Source organism: Rhinoderma darwinii, chromosome 4, assembly GCF_050947455.1.
Source record: "Rhinoderma darwinii isolate aRhiDar2 chromosome 4, aRhiDar2.hap1, whole genome shotgun sequence".
Taxonomy (NCBI): Eukaryota; Metazoa; Chordata; class Amphibia; order Anura; family Rhinodermatidae; genus Rhinoderma; species Rhinoderma darwinii.
The window spans coordinates 304391514-304411902 of NC_134690.1; the positions used below are offsets into that span (position 1 = coordinate 304391514).

At 42.6% G+C, this 20389-nt stretch overlaps 1 protein-coding gene across 5 annotated transcripts in view; it reads right to left on the reverse strand.

The window, feature by feature from the left end:
* Positions 1-20389, reverse strand: part of SCAF8 (SR-related CTD associated factor 8) — a 272897-nt gene that overhangs the window by 168662 nt on the left and 83846 nt on the right. For all 5 annotated transcript variants that reach the window (XR_012883211.1, XR_012883212.1, XM_075862688.1 and 2 more), the window contains 3 exons: positions 18927-19103; positions 7225-7298; positions 2199-2316 (listed from right to left, as the gene is read on the reverse strand). Coding sequence is in view for 3 of the 5 variants with exons in the window: in XM_075862688.1 (XP_075718803.1) it covers positions 2199-2316; positions 7225-7298; positions 18927-19103 (369 nt within the window). In the remaining 2 variants the exon portion in view is untranslated. The remainder of the gene's footprint in view (positions 1-2198; positions 2317-7224; positions 7299-18926; positions 19104-20389) is intronic.

Here is a 20389-nt window from a genome sequence, read left to right on the forward strand (position 1 = left end):
CTCCACAAAAAAATAAAAAATAATAATTCTTATTAGTTAAGGCGTTAGATTAAGTTTAGGGAATTGTGATTATTGATTAGGGTTAGGCTGCATTCACATGTTGCGTTTAATTTTATTTATTTTTTTCAGTGTTTTTCGCAGACAACCCACTTTCACCGTGACAAGTGAACACAGCCTTAGGCCCCGACACACGGCCGTGCCCATGATTACGTGCACGGACGGACGCAATCCTATAAAGTATGGGAGCACGGACCATAAAATTAAAAAATAGGACATGTCCTATTTTTGCGGATCATTTCTACTTCCCAGACACCTTCCCGTAAATATACAGGAAGGTGTCCGTGGGCCACAGAAATTAATGGATCAGTATTTTGATCCGCAATCACGGTCCGTAAGTGCGGATCAAAATTAAAGTCGTGTGCGTGGGGCCTTAGAGTTTATATAGGAGGATGGAAAAAATATATACCTATATAATCCCCAATTTAACTTGCTTGCAAAAATTGGTTGGTGCATTCCTGTGGTTTCATGTGTGTGGTATCTATGAACTCCTTACAGCTTATAGTTCTTTGCAGAGTACATTTTATTTGCATAAGGGGTTTACTTGAGTACGCATTTTAGTCATAAAGTTGAATTTTTATAAATCTTTGCTCACACCTCGGTGTTTGAAGCAAAGTTGTGTGAAGGTGGTGGTGTGTATAAATGATTAAGTTGTTTTTTTTATACACGATGTGCTGGATCACGCAGGACACAACTGTTATCGATCACATCTAAGTTCAAAACTTAGAAGTGAGCGTTAATAGCTTTGACAGCTTTTATACAAGATACATGGAAGATGTATCTTAAAAAGTAAAAGCATTAATAAAAGACAATTCAAGGGCTAGTTCACACAGTTATTTTGTGCTGTTTTTGACACAGAAGCCGCAAAATCGCCCCCTCGAGCGGGAAAAAAAGCAACATTCTCTTTCTTCCCGCAGTTCCATCTCTGACCTCCCATTGAAATCAATGGGAGGCAGAGAAAGCAGTTTTTTTGCACCATGGCTGCACCCGAAATAACGCAGCGAAAAACGCGCAAGTGCAGGCAGCGCAAAATCTTCAGGAATTTTGAGGCAGATTTTTCTGCCTGCACAAAAACTCTGTGTGAACATACCCTAAAAGTTTTTTAAAACCGAATAAAACACTGGTTTATTAAAATAAAACATTCTCTCAAAGGTGCACATAACATAACTGGAAAAAGAATGTTGAATATCCATAGACCACGTTTTGCATGTGTTCCCTTTTAACTGGTTCAGGACAAAGCTATTTTGAGCCTTCAGGACCAGACACAGTTTAGCCATTTTAGAACGCGTTAAGTTAAACTGCAATTACTTTCTTATCTGTTAGGATAGCAATGTGATTTTTGCAAAGTTTTTTTCGTAGACAGTGCAGGTTTCTGTTTTCATCAATTTTATACAGATCCTTTTGCTATTTTAGAATTTTTAGGTGTAGGCCCCATGCACACGAACGTGCTTTTGCGGCCGCAATTCCCCCGAAAATCCCCCGGAGCCCTTACCGCAGAAAGAACGGGCAAGCCTTATTACGGCCGTGTACTGCGGTCCGGGCTCATTGAAAATCATGGCCGACCCGGAAATCACGGCCGTGTGCATGAGGACTTATAGTTTGAAAAAAAATTAGCTTTTTTACGTTTCGGCTAATATTTTCTGGTAATACTATAGTTTTACCCTAAAATATACTGTTTATTTGTGGCCAAAATTATCTACCGTAAATTTTTATATATTACATGTCTACTTTAGGGTAGATGGGTCAGGGCTAGCGTTACGACAATGATTGATGTGTGTCATATATGTGTAGTTATTATTTACTTTTTTTGCACTTTATTTTACTTTAAGTTTTTAATTATTATGGCTTGTCCCTCAAAGGTCAGAAAATATATATATTTTTTTTAACTGCACAGCAGCCACAGTTACAGGGAAATCAGCCCTGTTATACACGCTGACTTTATTCTATATATTAGGCTTATTGAACGCTGTGTACAAGAGAACCTTCTACCTTCTCTCCAGGGTCTGTGACTGACGGGCACCTGATATTTAGCTATAGATATACTATGGCGCGTATTTCAAGGACCTGGACCTCCTGCCGTATAAATACCATGGGTGGTCAGGAACCTATTAAAATGAATGTATTATTACTTTACAAAGTACCTTTGGAGTATGTTGCTGCTCCAAGAATTGGTGCCGTAGATGTTCTAGATTTTGCTGCTGTAAATGTTCTGCAAGCTGATGGAATAGTGAATTGTTCACAGAATCTGGTACAAGGGGGCTGAAAAAGAAGAGAATTGGTAATTGAACGGTCCGGAAGCCGTATTAGCATTACAACTGGCATTCATAGTAACAGAGTAGGAGCGATCTTGATGATCGAACAAATCAGCAAAATATTTGGCCTATATTTGGTTGATGTAAAAAAGCTTGTGTTCTGCTAACAGAAGGCAGAGAGGTGTCAGATTCTCTTAGTTCCTGCAGCCTGCCAGCGTTATTATAAGAATCTTGTCAGCTCATAAGGTGAGTAATTCCGATAACATATATATAACACTAAAACATAATAGGAAGACAAATTTTAAATCATGAGCAAATATCAGGGAGCATAGGTAAAAACTTGTTTATTTTATTCAGTAGGTTACCTAGGAAAAGATTCTTCCAATACACTCCCCCCCCCCCCCCCCCTATCCACATAAGGCCATGTTCACATATGGCTAATCCGATACATATTTACTACAAGATCCGCACCTAAATTCCGAGGCTCAGCTGGGAATTGCTGTGGATGTGCAGCTTGCTGTGCCACGGATCCACACATGGATTAACCCCATCCAATTCATTCTCTCAAAGCGACTTAATTCTGATTCTTTGCAAATCGGAAAATCAAATTAAGCCCCACCCCAACAGCTTTTAATTCGCAGGCACCACTGCCTTCTGTACTGCCACTGCCACTGAATTACTTATGGATGTGACTGTCGGCGCCCAGGGCTAAGCAGAGTCAGCGGGTGTGCAGTATTACTGATTATTCCTAAGTTTACAGAGCGCAGGTATTCCATACAGATGGACATTATCTTTATACGTCACAGCTAATGAGCGACTGTGTGTGACGTATAATACTACTGCCTGTCAGTCCTAGCTTCCTTGCGCTCTGTATACTGCAATAACCTAGATCTGCATTTACTGCACAACCACTGCTTCTGCTTACCCTTGGGCACCGAATGTCACGTCCACATCCATACTGGCGGTGGCAGTAGAGAGGACAGTGGCGGAGGAAGTAGTAGCTGCCCAAAAAAGTAGAAAAGACCTCCATCTCTTCCCCCATCAGGAAAGAGCTCATTATATGTTTGTGTGTCAGTGTAAATATGTGTGCAAAATTCTGTAAATGTGTATAGTATGTACATAGGTATGATATTTAACTGTATGTAATGAGTATGCGCATCTTAGTAGCGAGTGTTCAAAGTTGATAAGGTTGAAAAAAGACACAGGTCCATCAAGTTGAACTTATAATCCTACCGTGTTGATCCAGAGGAAGGCAAAACCCCCTATGAGGTGGATGTTAATTTCCTCAAAATATGGCAGAATAAATCCCTGGATCAACGTCCCATCTCCAGAATCTAGTTTCCATAACCTGTAATATTATATTTTTCAAGAAAGGCATCACGGCCCTTCTTGAACTTGTTCAAAGAATTAAAATTCACAACATCCTGTGGCTGAGAGTTCCATAGTCTCACTGCTCTCACAGTAAAGAATCCGCGTCTGTGACGGTGGTGAAACTTTTCTCCTCTAGACGTAGATAATGCCCCCTTGTCCTTGTTACAGGCCCAGGTGTAAAAAGATCATTAGAAAGATCTCTGCACTGTCCAACTGTACATTGTAATTAGATCGCCCCCAAGCCGTCTTTATTCTAAACTGAATAGCCCCATGTTTGATAACCTTTCTTGGTACTGCAATCTGCCCATTGCCTTAATTACCTTGGTCGCCCTTCTTTGCGCTTACTCTAGTTCAGCCATGTCCTTCTTATACACAGGTGTCCAAAATTGTACACACTATTCCATATGTGGTCTGACTAGTGATTTGTATAGAGGCAAAACTATGTTCTTATCATGAGCGTCTATTCCTCTTCTGATGCATCCCATGATTTTATTTGGCTTGGCAGCAGCTAGCTAGCACTGGTTGCTAAAGTTAAATTTACTGTCTGCCAATATCCCCAAGTCTTTTTCAGTAGTAGTTTTACGCAGTGTTTATTGCATAATTGTAGAATTTGTTTCCTTGGCTCAAGCGCATAATCTTACATTTATCCACATTAAACTTAATTTGCCATTTCTCTGCCCAAACCTCCAAATTCCACAAATCCCTCTGTAGTATTACATTATCCTCCTCTGTGTTGATTACTTCACAGATATAGTATCATCTGCAAATACTGAAATTTATCATATTAAAAGAAGAGGGCCCAATACTGACCTCTGTGGAACCCCACTGGTAACTGTGACCCACTCTGAGGACGTACCATTAATAACCACCCTCTGTTTCCTATCACTGAGCCAGTTGTTAACCCAATTACACACATTTTCCACCAGTTTCAGCATTTTCAAACGCCTTTGAAAAGTCTAGATACATCACATCCACAGCCTTACCGAGGTCCAGTCTAGAACTTACCACCTCATAGAAGCTGATCAGATTGGTTTGACAGGACTGATCCCTCATAAACCGCTGTACTCTATGTAATTGCTGTAGCAGTAGTACAGCGATTACATGGCGTACAGCAGGGACAGTCACATGACAACGAGTCATGTCGTCATGAAGAAAGACTGTGCCACTAGACTTCCAGTCCACCCACCAGAGCTGTAAAAAATATATTAAAATCTCATAATCAGCGTGGCGGGGGACAGGAATGTATATTAGTAGTGTACTCACATACGGCAGTGAGTACACTGCAAATATTTTTCGGTCCCCACATAACCCTTTAATGGAGAATTTACTTTATCCCTAATCATGTCGTTTGACATTGGACTTTCTTGTGTATATACAGTAGAGTAAAAGGCGTTTAATAGATTGGACTTTTCCTCTTCCTCCTCCACCATTATACCGAGATTATTTTTGAGAGGACCAACACTTTGTTTCTTTTTATTTATTATGCATTTGAAAAATATTTTTGGGTTATTTCTACTTTTTTTCGGCAACGAGTCTCTGTGGTTCAATCTTAGATGCCTTAATTTCTTTTTACACAACTTATTTTTTTCTTTATAATTATTTAAAGGGAACCTGTCACCAGCATTTCACCTATTGAACTTTACTTCTCCCTCACTGGCCGCTGCTATAAAAAGTTCATTACGGTTATCCCCTCTCCTAAACTCCTCTTCCGACTGTAAATATCGGTCTGCAAACGTTTTGCGCCTTTTATCATAATTATGCGGTGTCCCTTTGTGCGCACACACCAAAAGAGGACATCAATGCACAAGCGCAGGATTTTGTGTGCTGGGGGAAGGCGAGGAGCTGTCAATCAAAAGTAAGGAGGCGAAGTAAACTTGGAAAGACTTGAGGAATGAAGTTATGACTCTTTCCAAACGAAGATTTGACTCTTTTCAAATGAAGATCTGACTCTATTCTGCTCATTAGCATACGGTGTGGGAACACTAAAAAGCTAAATACTAAAGCTACAGAGCCGACTAAGAAGATAATTATAGGTTATATAGAAATGATTTTTCACCCACTACCGCCAGGTATAGTCGGTTTAATAGGTGAAATGTTGGTGACAGGTTCCCTTTAATGCCTCGTCACAACCGTCCTGCTTCAGTAGTTTGACAACTTCCTTTTTATCATTTATTGCCCCCCTTACTGTTTTATTTAACATTGGTTTCGTCCTAGTTCTAGATTATTTATTCCCATATGGTATTTTTCAGAGGACATATTCAACCCTTTCAGCCCATTTTTTTTTTTTCCCTTTTCCATTCCCCGTCTTCCAAGGAGAGAAAAAGTTGGAAGCATAGTGCATTTTTTGGTGGCTTGGACACACATAACATCCTGTTATTTAGGCACCTCACAAAGGTTACACTTTTATAACAGCATTCTGTAGGAAACAGCTTTGTGCATGTTAAGGGCTTATTCAGACGAACGGGATATACGTCCGTGCAACTCACGCGCGACACACGGCGGACCTATATTAATCTATGGGGCCGTGCAGACAGGTGCGTGATTTTTACGCAGCGTGAGTCCGCTGCGAAAAACTTACGACTTGTCCATTCTTTCTGCATATTTCGCGCATCACTGAAGTCAATGGGTGCGTGAAAATCACGCGCACCACACGGAAGCACTTCCGTGGGACGCGCGTGATTCGTGCAACAGCAGTGAAAAGGATGACTGAAAACAGAAAAGCACCACGTGTTTACAAACATCCAAACGGAGTGTCAGAATGATGGTGGCTGCGCGAAAAGCACGCAGTCGCGCATCATATGGTGAAGACACACGGAGCTGCCAAGTGCCTTTTGTGCACGCAAAACGCCGCGTTTTTTGCATGCGCAAAACGCACACGCTCGTTTGAATCCGGCCTAATGTTGTACAATCACTGCAGATCTGCGGTGAATTTGCATTGCACACAAAAAATCAACAGCAATACGCATGAGTTTTCAAAACAAAATCCACGTGTACCAGAAAAAAATCTGTGCAAAACGGAGGGTATTCTGCGGATTTCATGTAAATTTTGTGGCAGATTTTCATCACATTTTTGCCCTTTACCGTGCATAGGGTGAAAACCATGTCAAAATCTACATTGAACACATGCAGATTTTGTTGAGGATATTGTTGCGGATTTGCTCTGAAATGCATGATGGAAAGAGTCCACAGCATGTAGACAAATTGTAACTCCTATGGAAGTGGTAGATGCCAAAACATCATGGTAAAATTGTGGGGTTACTGCAACCCAAATTTTTGCATACGGGAATTCCAGGTTGTCACATCTTTCATAAAATTCTGACGAGGTTGGACTTGGTGGCTGCGGTACTCCTGAGATTTCACTGTGTAAGACCAAATGTAACCATGTAGCCCCAGCCTAGATGTTGTCAGACAGGTTTTAATTCAAAACTTCAGAGTACCAATAAATATTTCGGATTTTCTTTTCTAAGCACACATTTGCACCTCTATAACGTTAAAAATGCGTAAAAAAATAAAACAAGAAACAAAGAAAAACAGTAGGCCTTACATTTGAGAAGCATCCTTTTTTGAGTCTTCATTTTGTAAATTGTCCTCCCCAAAATCAAATCGGTCCATGAATTTCTGCAAATATAAAGCAAAAATACTATTATGCTCACTGAAGCAGTGCTGTACTATTCTGTCCCCTGGCTCTCTTCCCCATGTGCCGGTACCTTCCCCTCCTTCTCCCTCGGTCGATAACTGAGCTAACTGAGCGAGTAAGCTCGTTATCTGGGCAGATAAGGAGTTGATGATCACCATGACTATCTAATCATGGTGATCATAGAAGAGTTTGTTTGCTAAACAAACTTTTCAAGCAGCTCTGAACTCTTAGCCTTCTTCACTCTCCCCTCACAGCGATCCAGGAGACTAATTGTTACAGAGCTGCAACAGTGTGTGCATATAGTCGGGTGCAACTCAGTCCTCCCAGACTCAGGCTATGAGTCAAAAAGATTCCAATAGAAAAAAAATAGAGGCAGCACTCCAGTGGTGTGAATAAAGTGGTGTGTTTTAATTCACCCCAGTAGCAACATTTCAATCCGTCTCGGTGGGATCTTTATCAAGCAACATAAAATATACATATAATATAGATAAATAAATATTTAAAAAAATTTGAAAAAAAAAAGGGCTTTTTCACATTTTTTTGTGATTTGTCTTCATAATAAATTAAAAACATGGAATTAATAAAACTAATCTAGAAAATGAAAGCCTCATAAGTCTTGTAAAAAAAAACAAAGTAAAAATAGTTGTGATATTCAAAGCGGTTGCAAAGATATTATCGCTTAAAGAAGTGCATATTAGAAATGAAACATTTTACCTGGACACAGGGCTATCAATGAACCTTAGTCATGAAAGGGTTAAACAGTACTAACTATGTAATCAATAGTAAACCTTTCTAAACAATGCAAAGCTATCTGTAAAGAAAAAACTTTAACATGTGAACACAAAATCTGGAATAGAAAATCAGACAGTTTTCCCTTATACATGTAAAAGAAATTCTGCTCACATACCTTATTTTTTTATTATAACAGAGTAGTAGGCCTCTGTCTCGCCACGTGGAATGGTATAGCCCACAGATTAGTCCTATCCAATATATCTGCAGGCTAACTAAATAGGACTTTACGTCTTTGGCATGACAGACACTAATGGCGCATGAAGGTACCCATTGAATTTTTATGGGTTCTGTCGGGTTTATGTCCTGTTTCCAGACAAAATAGCTCTGCATGCTGCGCTATTTTGTCGGATTTTCGTTGGAATCTGCGAGAGAGGCTCCAAACAGAGACTCCAACGCAGATGTGAACTTAGCCTTAGAAAGCGACCCAGAATGGCATCAGAGGGGACAAAGAGTGGATCTAGAAGAAATTTGTGGAGGTGTGCACCAAAGCCCAGGAAGCAGCCTTGCAAACCTGAGCTACTGAAGCTTGGTGTCATACCGCCCAGGAGGCACCAACAACTCTTGTGTGATGAGCAGTGACCGGAAGGGGAGGAACATTACGCTTGGACCGATAAGACTTCCAAAATCCCAGACCAGATCCAACGAGCAATAGTGGCCTTGTACGCCACCGATCACTTGCGCAGGCCTTCAAGAAGAACAAAAAGAGTTGGGACGCCAAAACGATTCAGTCGCAGACAGATGATACGGACTGCTGTTACCACATTGCTCAGATGAGAACAGGAAGGATAAAAGTCTATGAGACTCTCTTCTTTGATATGGAAGGAGGAGACCTCTTTTGGGAGAAAAGACGGGACAGGATGGAATGCCTTTTTATGCTTACGGATAATTAGAAAAAGGATATTTGGAAAACAGAGGAGTTAAAGTAAACACAGCAACAAGGATTCTAAAGGAGATACCTGAAAATCCACCAAGACCAAGCTAAGATCCTAAGGCTCAGTAGGAGGTTTAATGGGAGGAACAGCATGAGCCACCCTCTTTGCAGATAATTATTTATCTGACAGCGAAAAGCCAGACTTCACTTAAAAAGGATAGACCTAGCAGAAACCTGACCCTTAAGGGAGGATAAGCCAAGTCCCTGTTCAAAAACGGATTGCGGGAAGTACAGGATCCTAGGTGTAGAACATACCATGGGATGAGAAGTGCGTTGTTCACACCACTGGAAACAAGCCTTCCACGTATGGTGTACAAATTGAGATTTCCTGGCCTTCAATATTGTTTGGATTACTGGTTAAGGCCCCCTGCAGACGGCCGTACTCGTAATCACGGCCAGTGATTACAGGCTCGGCCAGCTGTGGACAGTCACAGCACGTAATTGCAGATCAAAATGACGGCTGTGTGCATAGGGTCTTAGAGACTCCAGGTTCCCAAAACCGTGGTTTCAATAGCCACCCCAATAAACACATCTGAGCGGACCTTGGGAAAGGAGGTTGGGTTGTAGCGGAAGGGACCAAAGTGCGTCCGCGAGTAGTTTGACCAAGTCGGTGTACCAGGCCCTGCAAGGCCAGTCCAGCGCCACCAGGATCACTGGAACGCCCACCATTTTGATCATCTTCAGGACTCTGGGTAGTAGTGGAAGGGGAGGGAAAAAAATTATATACAAGAGAGAAGTCCTCCTAAGGAGTGACCAGGGCATCGATCTCGATGGCCTCTGGATCCTGCGTCCTGGCCACAAAGGCTGGTACCTTGTGTTTGAGATAAAACGCAAAGCAATCCACGCCTGGCGCCCCCCGCCTCTGGCAAATCTTAAGGAAAATTTCAGGGTGAAGAGACCATTCCCGACTGTGTGTAGAACAATTGTCCACTATCGGTACATGGGCCACAGACAAAGCTGTCGCCTTGATGGTATAGATAGGCGACCGCCGTAGAGTTGTCAGTCTGGACTCTGACAAGGCGACCCTGAAGAATTGAAGTCCAATGGGAGAGGACCAGGAAGATGGCCCTCATTTCTGAAGTGTTGATTTGTAACCAAGTGCACTGAACTGTGCGGAGACCAAAAAAACGCTCCCTACCTGGACAGGCTGGCATCCGCTAAGATGACCAGTCATTGGAGGGAAAGGAAGGACTGGCCCTGAAGTATGGCTGGTGTGGTCTCCCACCTGAGTAACTCCTGACTAACCCGAGATCGTAGAACAATCAACCTGTCCAATGTGCCCTGAGACTTGTCCCACCCTCTGGAGAGGTCTTATGTGGAATTACGCATAGGGAATGGCCTCTGAGGTTGAAACTATCTTGCCCAGCATATGCCTGCAGAAACGTTTGGAAGAGGGAGTATTCCAGCGAAGGAGAGCCATTCTGGCTCGGATAGTCTTGTAACTCTGCTGCCACGCAGGCTTGGGCTAGTACGATGAGCGTCTAGAGTCTATGGGACAGTTAGACCTTTTGTCTGACCTCTGGGAGGAGAATAACCTCTGAGAGGAAAAGTTAGGAAGGAACCATGAAAAGGCAAATACTGGGCACAGGACTGAACCTGCTGCCATGAAGGCAGATTTGGCCTGGCAATCCAACTTTTTGTCATGAGATTCACTGTGATGTTGTATCTGACGGTGGGAGGCTAATGTTTTCAAACAACCACAAGATAAGTGGATCCTCTGAAAGAGAGAAAGTCCATTTAGAAAGTAAATCATCATGGAAATAAAACAGTGTATTCATATGTTATGAAGCCGCCAAGCAGCTGTCAAGGTGTTTCCATTCCTTGGATAGACATTTGTTAAAATCTTTATGGTTTGGGAAATATAGCCTCTGGCACCATTGACAGTGTAGGGGCGCTTCTTCTCAAGAAGGGGTGGTGGAGTTATTCTTATGTAAGGTGTCCCTGGCAGCACATATTGATGCGGCATGGCAGCTGTTAACTGTGAATCCTGTTTTGATTCTGAATCAAAGCCAGAGGAACTGAACAAGACTGATCCTGTTGGGAAAAAGCCTCTCCCAGCACTGGTCCTAACCAGTGAGCCTTTGGAAAAATCTGAGTAGGAGCAGGATCTGTCTCTTGCACTCGTGAATCTTTCAGGAGCGCAAACTGGGGACTAAATGTGTGCTGAACAATTGGGGACTAAACTTAAGAGGCTCGGCCGGCATCATTGCTAGAATGAGCGGTGCACATTCCAGTGCTCCAGAGGTAGACTGGAAAGTGTCTCAAACAGAAACCAAGCACAAAGTTGGCCACAAAAAGGTTCCCTACCCCAATAAAAATGCCATCTTTCCCCTTAGACAACGATCCTTCATAATCAAGTCTTCAAATGTACGCAGGGTCACCTCTTCAGTACCCTCTCACACATAGGTCATCAATATCAGATCGGTGGGGGTCCAAATCCAGGTACCTCAGCCAATCAGCTGACAAAAAGGGGCTGCTGCGAAGAACACAATGGCCTCTTCAATGTTTACCAGGCACATCGCCGTACACATCTGTAATGGCTGTGCCTGGGATTGAAGTTCTAGTCCCATTCAAGTGAATGGGACCTGCCAGACATTTAAAGAGGCTCTGTCACCAGATTTTGCAACCCCTATCTGCTATTGCAGCAGATAGGCGCTGCAATGTAGATTACAGTAACGTTTTTATTTTTAAAAAACGAGCATTTTTGGCCAAGTTATGACCATTTTTGTATTTATGCAAATGAGGCTTGCAAAAGTCCAAGTGGGCGTGTTCACAGTAAAAGTCCAACTGGGCGTGTATTATGTGCGTACATCGGGGCGTTTTTACTACTTTTACTAGCTGGGCGTTCTGACGAGAAGAATCATCCACTTCTCTTCAGAACGCCCAGCTTCTGGCAGTGCAGACACACAGCGTGTTCTCGGGAGATCACGCTGTGACGTCACTCACTTCCTGCCCCAGGTCCTGCATCGTGTCGGCCACATCGGCACCAGAGGCTACAGTTGATTCTGCAGCAGCATCAGCGTTTGCAGGTAAGTAGCTACATAGACTTACCTGCAAACGCCGATGCTGCTGCAGAATCAACTGTAGCCTCTGGTGCCCATGTGTCCTCGCTCGTCCGACACGATGCAGGACCTGTGAGTGACGACACAGCGTGATCTCTCGAGAACACACTGTGTCTGCACTGCCAGAAGCTGGGCGTTCTGAAGAGAAGTGGATGATGCTTCTCGTCAGAACGCCCAGCTAGTAAAAGTAGTAAAAACGCCCCGATGTACGCACATAATACACGCCCAGTTAGACTTTTACTGTAAACACGCCCACTTGGACATTTGCAAGCCTCATTTGCATAAATACAAAAATGGTCATAACTTGGCCAAAAATGCTCGTTTTTTTAAAAATAAAAACGTTACTGTAATCTACATTGCAGCGCCTATCTGCTGCAATAGCAGATAGGGGTTGCAAAATCTGGTGACAGAGCCTCTTTAAGGCATATCCTGTGAACAGACTATAAATGTCTAAGTTAGGAATACCCCTTTAAGTGAACACTTTTGCGGTAATGTTGCGGCAGAAGTCAGTTAAAACCACAACTTTTTTAATGCTACTAACAACATGTAATGCTGATACAGTAGACGACAAAATAAATGACTCAATAATTAATCTGTAAATTTTAATCCCTTAACGCATTATCACGTAACTGTACATGATAAGGGTTAAGGGAAAGTATGGAGCGCACTCACAGGCTAAGCGCGCTCCATACACAGAGGGTGACGGCTGTGTAATACAGCCGACACCTCACTGCAACGGGCGGAATATAAGATCACTTTGATTCTGCCCGTTTAACACCTTAAATCCCGAGGTCAATCACGACCGTGGCATTTTAAGTGTTAGAATCAGGGGGCGCCCGCTCAAACAAGCCATCGCGCCCCCCCCCCCCGTGGCATGAGCTTTGGGGGCCTAAATCAAGGCCCCCAGGTCTGCCATCTTTGCACTAGTATTGCAGTATATCATGCAAGCGATCCAATGATCGCTGCTTCAAGTCTCCTAGGGGGACTAATAAAAAAAGTATTAAAAGTTAAATTAAAAAAAAACCTTTTCACATTTTTTCCCTAAATCAATGTAAAAAATAAATAAAAGTTAACATAAATGGTATCGCCGCGTCCGTAAAAGTTAGAACTATCACAATATAGCGTTGTTTAACCTGGTCAGTGAATGCCAGAAAATATATATATATATATATATTTATATATAGAAAACGTCACCTTAGCGCTAAAAAAAAAATTAACTAAAAAGTGATCAAAAAGTCGCATATACGCCAAAATGGTATCGGTGAAAATTACAGCTCACCCTGCAAAACTTAAGTCCTCTAATCTATAAATTGATGGAAAAATAAAAAAGTTATGGCTCTCAGAATATGGCTACGCAACATTTTTTTTTAATTTAGCAAATAGTTGTATTTTTTTAAAAGTGGTAAAAGCTAAAACAAAAAATATAAATTTGGTATCACCGTATTCGTATCAACCTGTAGAATAAGGGGAATATGTCGTTTTTACCGCCTGATGGACGCCGTAAAAACAAAACCCCAAAGAATGGCATAGTCGCTGTTTTTTGTCCATTTCACCCCACAAATAATAATTTTTTTTCAGCTTCCCAGTACATTATCCGGTACAATAAATGGTGCCATGAAAAATTACAACTTGTCCAGCAAAAAAACAAGCCCTCTTATGGCTATATCGACGAAAAAAATTATAGCTTTTGGAAGGTGGGGAGGAAAAAACAAAAGTGAAAATCCGAAAAATGGCTGAGGAGGGATGGGGGTTAAGGGTGTTGCTTCATGAAGTCAATCCCATTTTAGTTAAAGAGGCTCTGTCATCACATTATAAGTGCCCTATCTTCTACATAATGTGATCGGCGCTGTAATGTAGATTACAGGACTGTTTTTTTATTTAGAAAAACGATCATATTTGACGGAGTTAAGACCTATATTAGCTTTATGCTAACGACTTTCGTAATGGACAACTGGGCGTTGAGGAGAGAAGTGTATGACGCTGACCAATCAGTTTTCAAGGAACACGGCAGCACATCCAAAAATAGGAATTTTATTTACCCACAAATGCGATGTTTAAGTCCAGCAGGACCTTTCTTAAAGAGGCTCTGTCACCAGATTTTGCAACCCCTATCTGCTATTGCAGCTAATAGGCGCTGCAATGTAGATTACAGTAACGTTTTTATTTTTTAAAAACGAGCATTTTTGGCCAAGTTATGACCATTTTCGTATTTATGCAAATTAGGTTTTCAAAAGTACAACTGGGCGTGTTGAAAAGTAAAAGTACAAGTGGGCGTGTATTATGTGCGTACATCGGGGCGTGTTTACTACTTTTACTAGCTGGGCGTTGTGTATAGAAGTATCATCCACTTCTCTTCACAACGCCCAGCTTCTGGCAGTGCAGACACAGCGGTGTTCTCCAGAGATCACGCTGTGACGTCACTCACAGGTCCTGCATCGTGTCGGCACCAGAGGCTACAGTTGATTCTGCAGGTAAGTAGCTACATCGACTTACCTGCAAACGCCGATGCTGCTGCAGAATCATCTGTAGCCTCTGGTGCCGACACGATGCAGGACCTGTGAGTGACGTCACAGATCTGCACTGCCAGAAGCTGGGCGTTGGGAAGAGAAGTGGATGACACTTCTATACACAACGCCCAGCTAGTAAAAGTAGTAAACACGCCCCGATGTACGCACATAATACACGCCCAGTTGTACTTTTACTTTTCAACACGCCCAGTTGTACTTTTGCAAGCCTCATTTGCATAAATACGAAAATGGTCATAACTTGGCCAAAAATGCTCGTTTTTTAAAAATAAAAACGTTCCTGTAATCTACATTGCAGCGCCTATCTGCTGCAATAGCAGATAGGGGTTGCAAAATCTGGTGACAGAGCCTCTTTAAGCGTGCTGGACTGAAACGTCGCATTTGTGGGTGAATAAAATTCCTATTTTTGGATGTGCTGCCTTGTTCCTTGAAAATTGTTGTTTCCATTTGTGGAACCTTGGATCAGGTTCCTGTCAAGGCTTGCACCCATCATATTACATCAAATATTCTCTCCGATGCTGTGATCATCTTCCTTTCTTCAACTGATCAATCAGCGTCATACACTTCTCTCCATTCATTTACACAGCACATGTGCAGTCACTTACTCACATATTAGGCCCTGTTCACACAGAGTTTTTTGACACGTTTTTTGACGCGGAAAACGCGTCGGAAAACGCGCCAAAAACGACCCAAAATGACTCCCATTGATTTCAATGGGAGACGGAGGCGTTTTATTACCGCGAGTAAAAAAAACGCCTCGCGGCAAAAAGAAGGGACATGACCCTTCTTGATGCGGTTTCCGCGTCCAAAACCGCATTGAAAGCAATGGGGACACGTCAAAAAACACCTCGAACTAGTGAGGTGTTTTCTGACGAGTATATTGCCGAGTGTTTTGGAGGAGTTTCTTGCAGGAGTCGTCTCCTGCTGCTAGTCCAGCCCAGCAAGGGGCTGTCATTTCCTGTCTGCTCGTGGAGCCTGAAAAACATCGTGGACAGAACTCAGGGATACAGAAAACCGAAGTCCTGCATCCAAATCGAATACAAGTAAGTGCAATTGCTCCTATGTTCCATACATGCTATACATGTATGGAGCTGTGCATTTTTTTTTTCGATTTTTTTTTTCAATTTTTTTATTTTTAATTTTTTAATTTTGTTATGCAGTTGTTCATGTATGTCATCTCTTTTTTTTTTTTTTTTTTAACATTTCAGGAACAGAAATGACGACAGCAGAGGTGTACCACCGAATGGACATTGATGTTGGGAAATTGATTCAAGAAGTAAGTATACTTTTTTTTTTTTATGTGGGCCTGTTCACATCAGCGTGGTTTCCGCTGAGGGGTTCCGTCGGTGCTTTCAGTCAGGGGAACCCCTCAACGGAAAGGCAAGTGTGAAGTAAGTTCCGTTTGCATCACCATTCATTTCAATGGTGACAGATCCGTTGACAGAAGGATGTCAGGCTGGGTTCACACGACCATGTTACGTCCGTAATGTACGGAACGTATTTCAGCCGGAAGACCCGGACCGAAGACAGTGCAGGGAGCCGGGCTCCTAGCATCATAGTGATGTACGACGCTAGGAGTCCCTGCCTCGCTGCAGGACAACTGTCCCGTACTGTAATTATGATTACAGTACGGGACAGTAGTTCCACGCAGAGGCAGGGACTCCTAGCGTCGTACATCACTATGATGCTAGGAGCCCGGCTCCCTGCACTGTCTTCGGTCCGGGTCTTCCGGCCGAAATACGTTCCGTACATTATGGACGTAACATGGTTGTGTGAACCCAGCCTCATGCGTGTGAAAACCTCGGCAAAAACAGCCTGAAAAACCGCCTGGAAAACCGCCTCAAAAACCACGTCAAAAACCACATCAAACATGAAAACCTCCAGGGTCAGTTTTTACAGGAGGAATTTTCCTCCTGCAAAAAACTCCGTGTGAACAGGGCCTTAACGTTACGGAAGTGTCCTGACAGTGAATAGACATCACTACCAGCCAGGACGTGATGTCTATTCAGAATCCTGACACTTCGGTAACGTTTGTGTGAGATTACAGCACAGGAAGCGTAATCTGATTTTAAATGACAGTTTACAGCGTAATCTCGCGAGATTACGCTTGCTGTGCTGTAATCTCACACAAACGTTACGCAAGTGTCAGGATTCTGAATAGACATCACGTCCTGGCTGGTAGTGATCTTTATTCACGGTCAGGACTAGGGATGCACGATGCATCGAAACTTCGATACGGTTTCGATACTCTGCATCCCCAAACGGTTCGATACCGTTATTTCATGTATTTCGATACTTAGCTGTGCGGCCGCACAGCTCAGTATTGTAACACATGAATGTATGAGAACGAGGCTCCGGCTGTGTGATAAATTCATGGCCCCGCTCCTGAGTCTTGATAACAAGTGCGCGGGGTCAGGATGATAATACGATGCGGCCAGCGCTGCACTAATGAGCGGCGGCACTGAAAACAGAACATGGCGGGCGCACTACAAAAACACCCCTATGTTCTGTCTTCAGTGCCTGAACCGCCGCTCATTAGTGCAGCGCCAGCCGCATCTCATCATGCTGACCGCGCATGCACTTCCTGTCAGGAGCGGGGCAATGACTATTACACAGCCGCAGCCCCGCTGGCGGAGATCAGAGAAACCTCTCATCTCCGTCGTTATCCCCGTGAATGCTGCGATCACAGCGGACTGCAGCATTCAGGGGAAAATGAGAAGGGGGGATGCCCTGTGACGCGATTGAGGGACATACCATATATGGGCAGACAGCCCAGGGTCCATTGAAGGACCCCAGGGCTGTCCTACCATATTTCCTGTTAGGGCATACTTAGGTATGTCCTAACAACTGCCTGTGTACTTTCAGTACACAGGCTAATGTACTATAATATAGATATATTCCAGTACATTAAAGTTTAAAAAAATAAAGTAAAAACAAAGTAATTTTAAATAAATAAAAAAATACACATACACCTTTTTTTACAACAAACATTAAAATAAGTCTCAATACATAAAATACACACATTGAGTATTGGCGCGGCCGTAATAACCTGCACAACTATTTTTTTGCATCATTTATGATGTGTACGCTGTAAAAAAATAAAATAAAAACTGCTTTCTATCACTTATTGTGGGGCACGAGGTGTGATGAATTTAACCTCCATGTGCCTCACATTAATAGTTGTCCTACCATATTTCCTGTTGTTAGGGCATACTTAGGTATGTCCTAACAACTGCCTGTGTACTATCAGTACACAGGCTAATGTACTGTAATATACAGGGTGGGCCATTTATATGGATACACCTAAATAAAATGGGAATGGTTGGTGATATTAACTTGCTGTTTGTGGCACATTAGTATATGGGAGGGGGGAAACTTTTCAAGCTGGGTGTTGACCATGGCGGCCATTTTAAAGTCGGCCATTTTGTATCCAACTTTAGTTTTTTCAATGGGAAGAGGGTCATGTGACACATCAAACTTATCGAGAATTTCACAAGAAAAACAATGGTGTGCTTGGTTTTAACGTTACTTTATTCTTTCATGAGTTATTTACAAGTTTCTGACCACTTATAAAATGTGTTCAAAGTGCTGCCCATTGTGTTGGATTGTCAATGCAACCCTCTTCTCCCACTCTTCACACACTGATAGCAACACCGCAGAAGAAATGCTACCACAGGCTTCCAGTATCCGTAGTTTCAGTTGCTGCACATCTCGTATCTTCACAGCATAGACAATTGCCTTCAGATGACCCCAAAGATAAAAGTCTAAGGGGGTCAGATCGGGAGGCATTTCTTCTGCGGTGTTGCTATCAGTGTGTGAAGAGTGGGAGAAGAGGGTTGCTCATAGATGGTGGGTCCCGAGCGTGAGGTATCATTTTTACAATGTAGTTTTGGCTTTTTTTTTCTTCTTTTTTTTAGAGGAAAATAATAAAGGAAAGCTACGACTTCTCAATCACTACATTGAAATTTAAGTAGTATTACTCCAATGTACTTCGGCCCTTGTCCCTCTCTTATATGTTACTGATATATTTATATATAGAGATATGGTCACGTCAATGATGCCCTCTCTCTCTACAGAATAATGTTTGAGATTCATCCAGTCTTGGGTTCATTTAGGTCTTTCATTTTATGAAGATTCACATTCAAAACAGCTTCACAGGTCAGCAAAACTTAAATTGGCAAAGTGCAAGTAAAATTATCCATTTAGGCAAGGCATACCTCCATATACAATATAAGATTGCCAATTTGATTTTGAGTTGTACATATACTGTGCGATCAATAAAAAATGCGTTCATCATACCTTAGTGAGAGATACGCTTTGTTCCAACGGGTTGAGGGTGTTTGAGGCAGCAGCTGCCGCTGTAAGCTGTGCTGTAAGAGCTTGCAATTGAACCACTAAGCCAGCATCTAAAGCTTGTAGAAGTGAAGGCTGCGGTTTCTGTTGCTGGACATGCAAAGACTGAACCAAATGCTGAAGCTGAAAATGAAAATAAATAAATAAATAAACAAACTCCTGCAAGGGCAGTTACAATTAAATGCTGTAGATCTGTATACATTACAAAGAATTATATGGTAAGTACTGACACTTCCTCTCTGCTGTATACTCCTTTGAGGATAACAATGACAACAGAAAACATTATTGCAATAAAATAGGGGACAATTCCTAGCACTGTCCAGAGGACCTGGTCACCCACTACTCACCATAAAATCCTTTTCTCGTCCAGTCCATTGAGGACACAGACCATGGGTATATGCTGTTGCCACTAGGAGGCGTGACACTAAGAATAAAAAGATGTTGACAGTATATAGCCCTCCTACAGGCACTGAGCTAGTCAGTCTGTACAGAAAGTGTAGGGGAAGCATGACACAAGGTAATAGAACAATAACGGAACAGTGGGGGACACCGACCATGGAACGTCCCAAAGTAGTTCACATGGGTGAGGTTGTCGCGATACTAGAATTTGGACTTCGATACCGATACTTCGTGTAGTATTGCAATTCTCGATACCAAAACCCTACTTTGCTAACAAAAATAATAATAAATAAAAAAGTTCTTACATTTTCTGATGTGAGGCACGTGGTGTGATGAATTTTGAACTTTCATCTGCCGCACATTAATAGTAATTAACCCCATCATGTTTCTCACAGTAATAATGGACAACATTGGGTTAAATTAATTACTATTAATTTAAGGCACATGGAGGTACTGAATTCATAACAACTTGTAACTGGGCAGATAACCCCTAGGACACAACTGTGCGTCGTGGCAGGGGGTTACTTCACGTACCATGACGCAGTTACTGCGCGGTTCCCAGTGCACACTGTCGGGGACAGCTGACACTCCACTCTTGCCGGCCAGCGGTCCTTTGCCAACTAACCCATTAAATGTGACGATAGATTGCGATAAACGCATTTTAGGGGTTTCTAGCACATCCGCAGACCCCACGATGTATCGCGGGGTGGTTGCTCATGGTTTGCATGGCAAATTGTGGCCAAACAATGGCCTCAAGTGTCTGCAATGTACGGAAGCCTATCAGGATCAGGCGACAGGAAGTCACCGAGTCGTTCCTGATGAACACTGTCCCCGTCAGCTGACACTCCACTCTTGCCGATCAGTGGTTCATCGTCGCAGATTTCAGCAATTAACCCCTTAAGGACGCAGACTAGTGTGGGTCTTAAGGACCAGAACCAATTTTTCAAATCTGACATATTTCACTTTATGTGGTAATAACTTCGGAATGCTTAACCCCTTAATGACCAGCC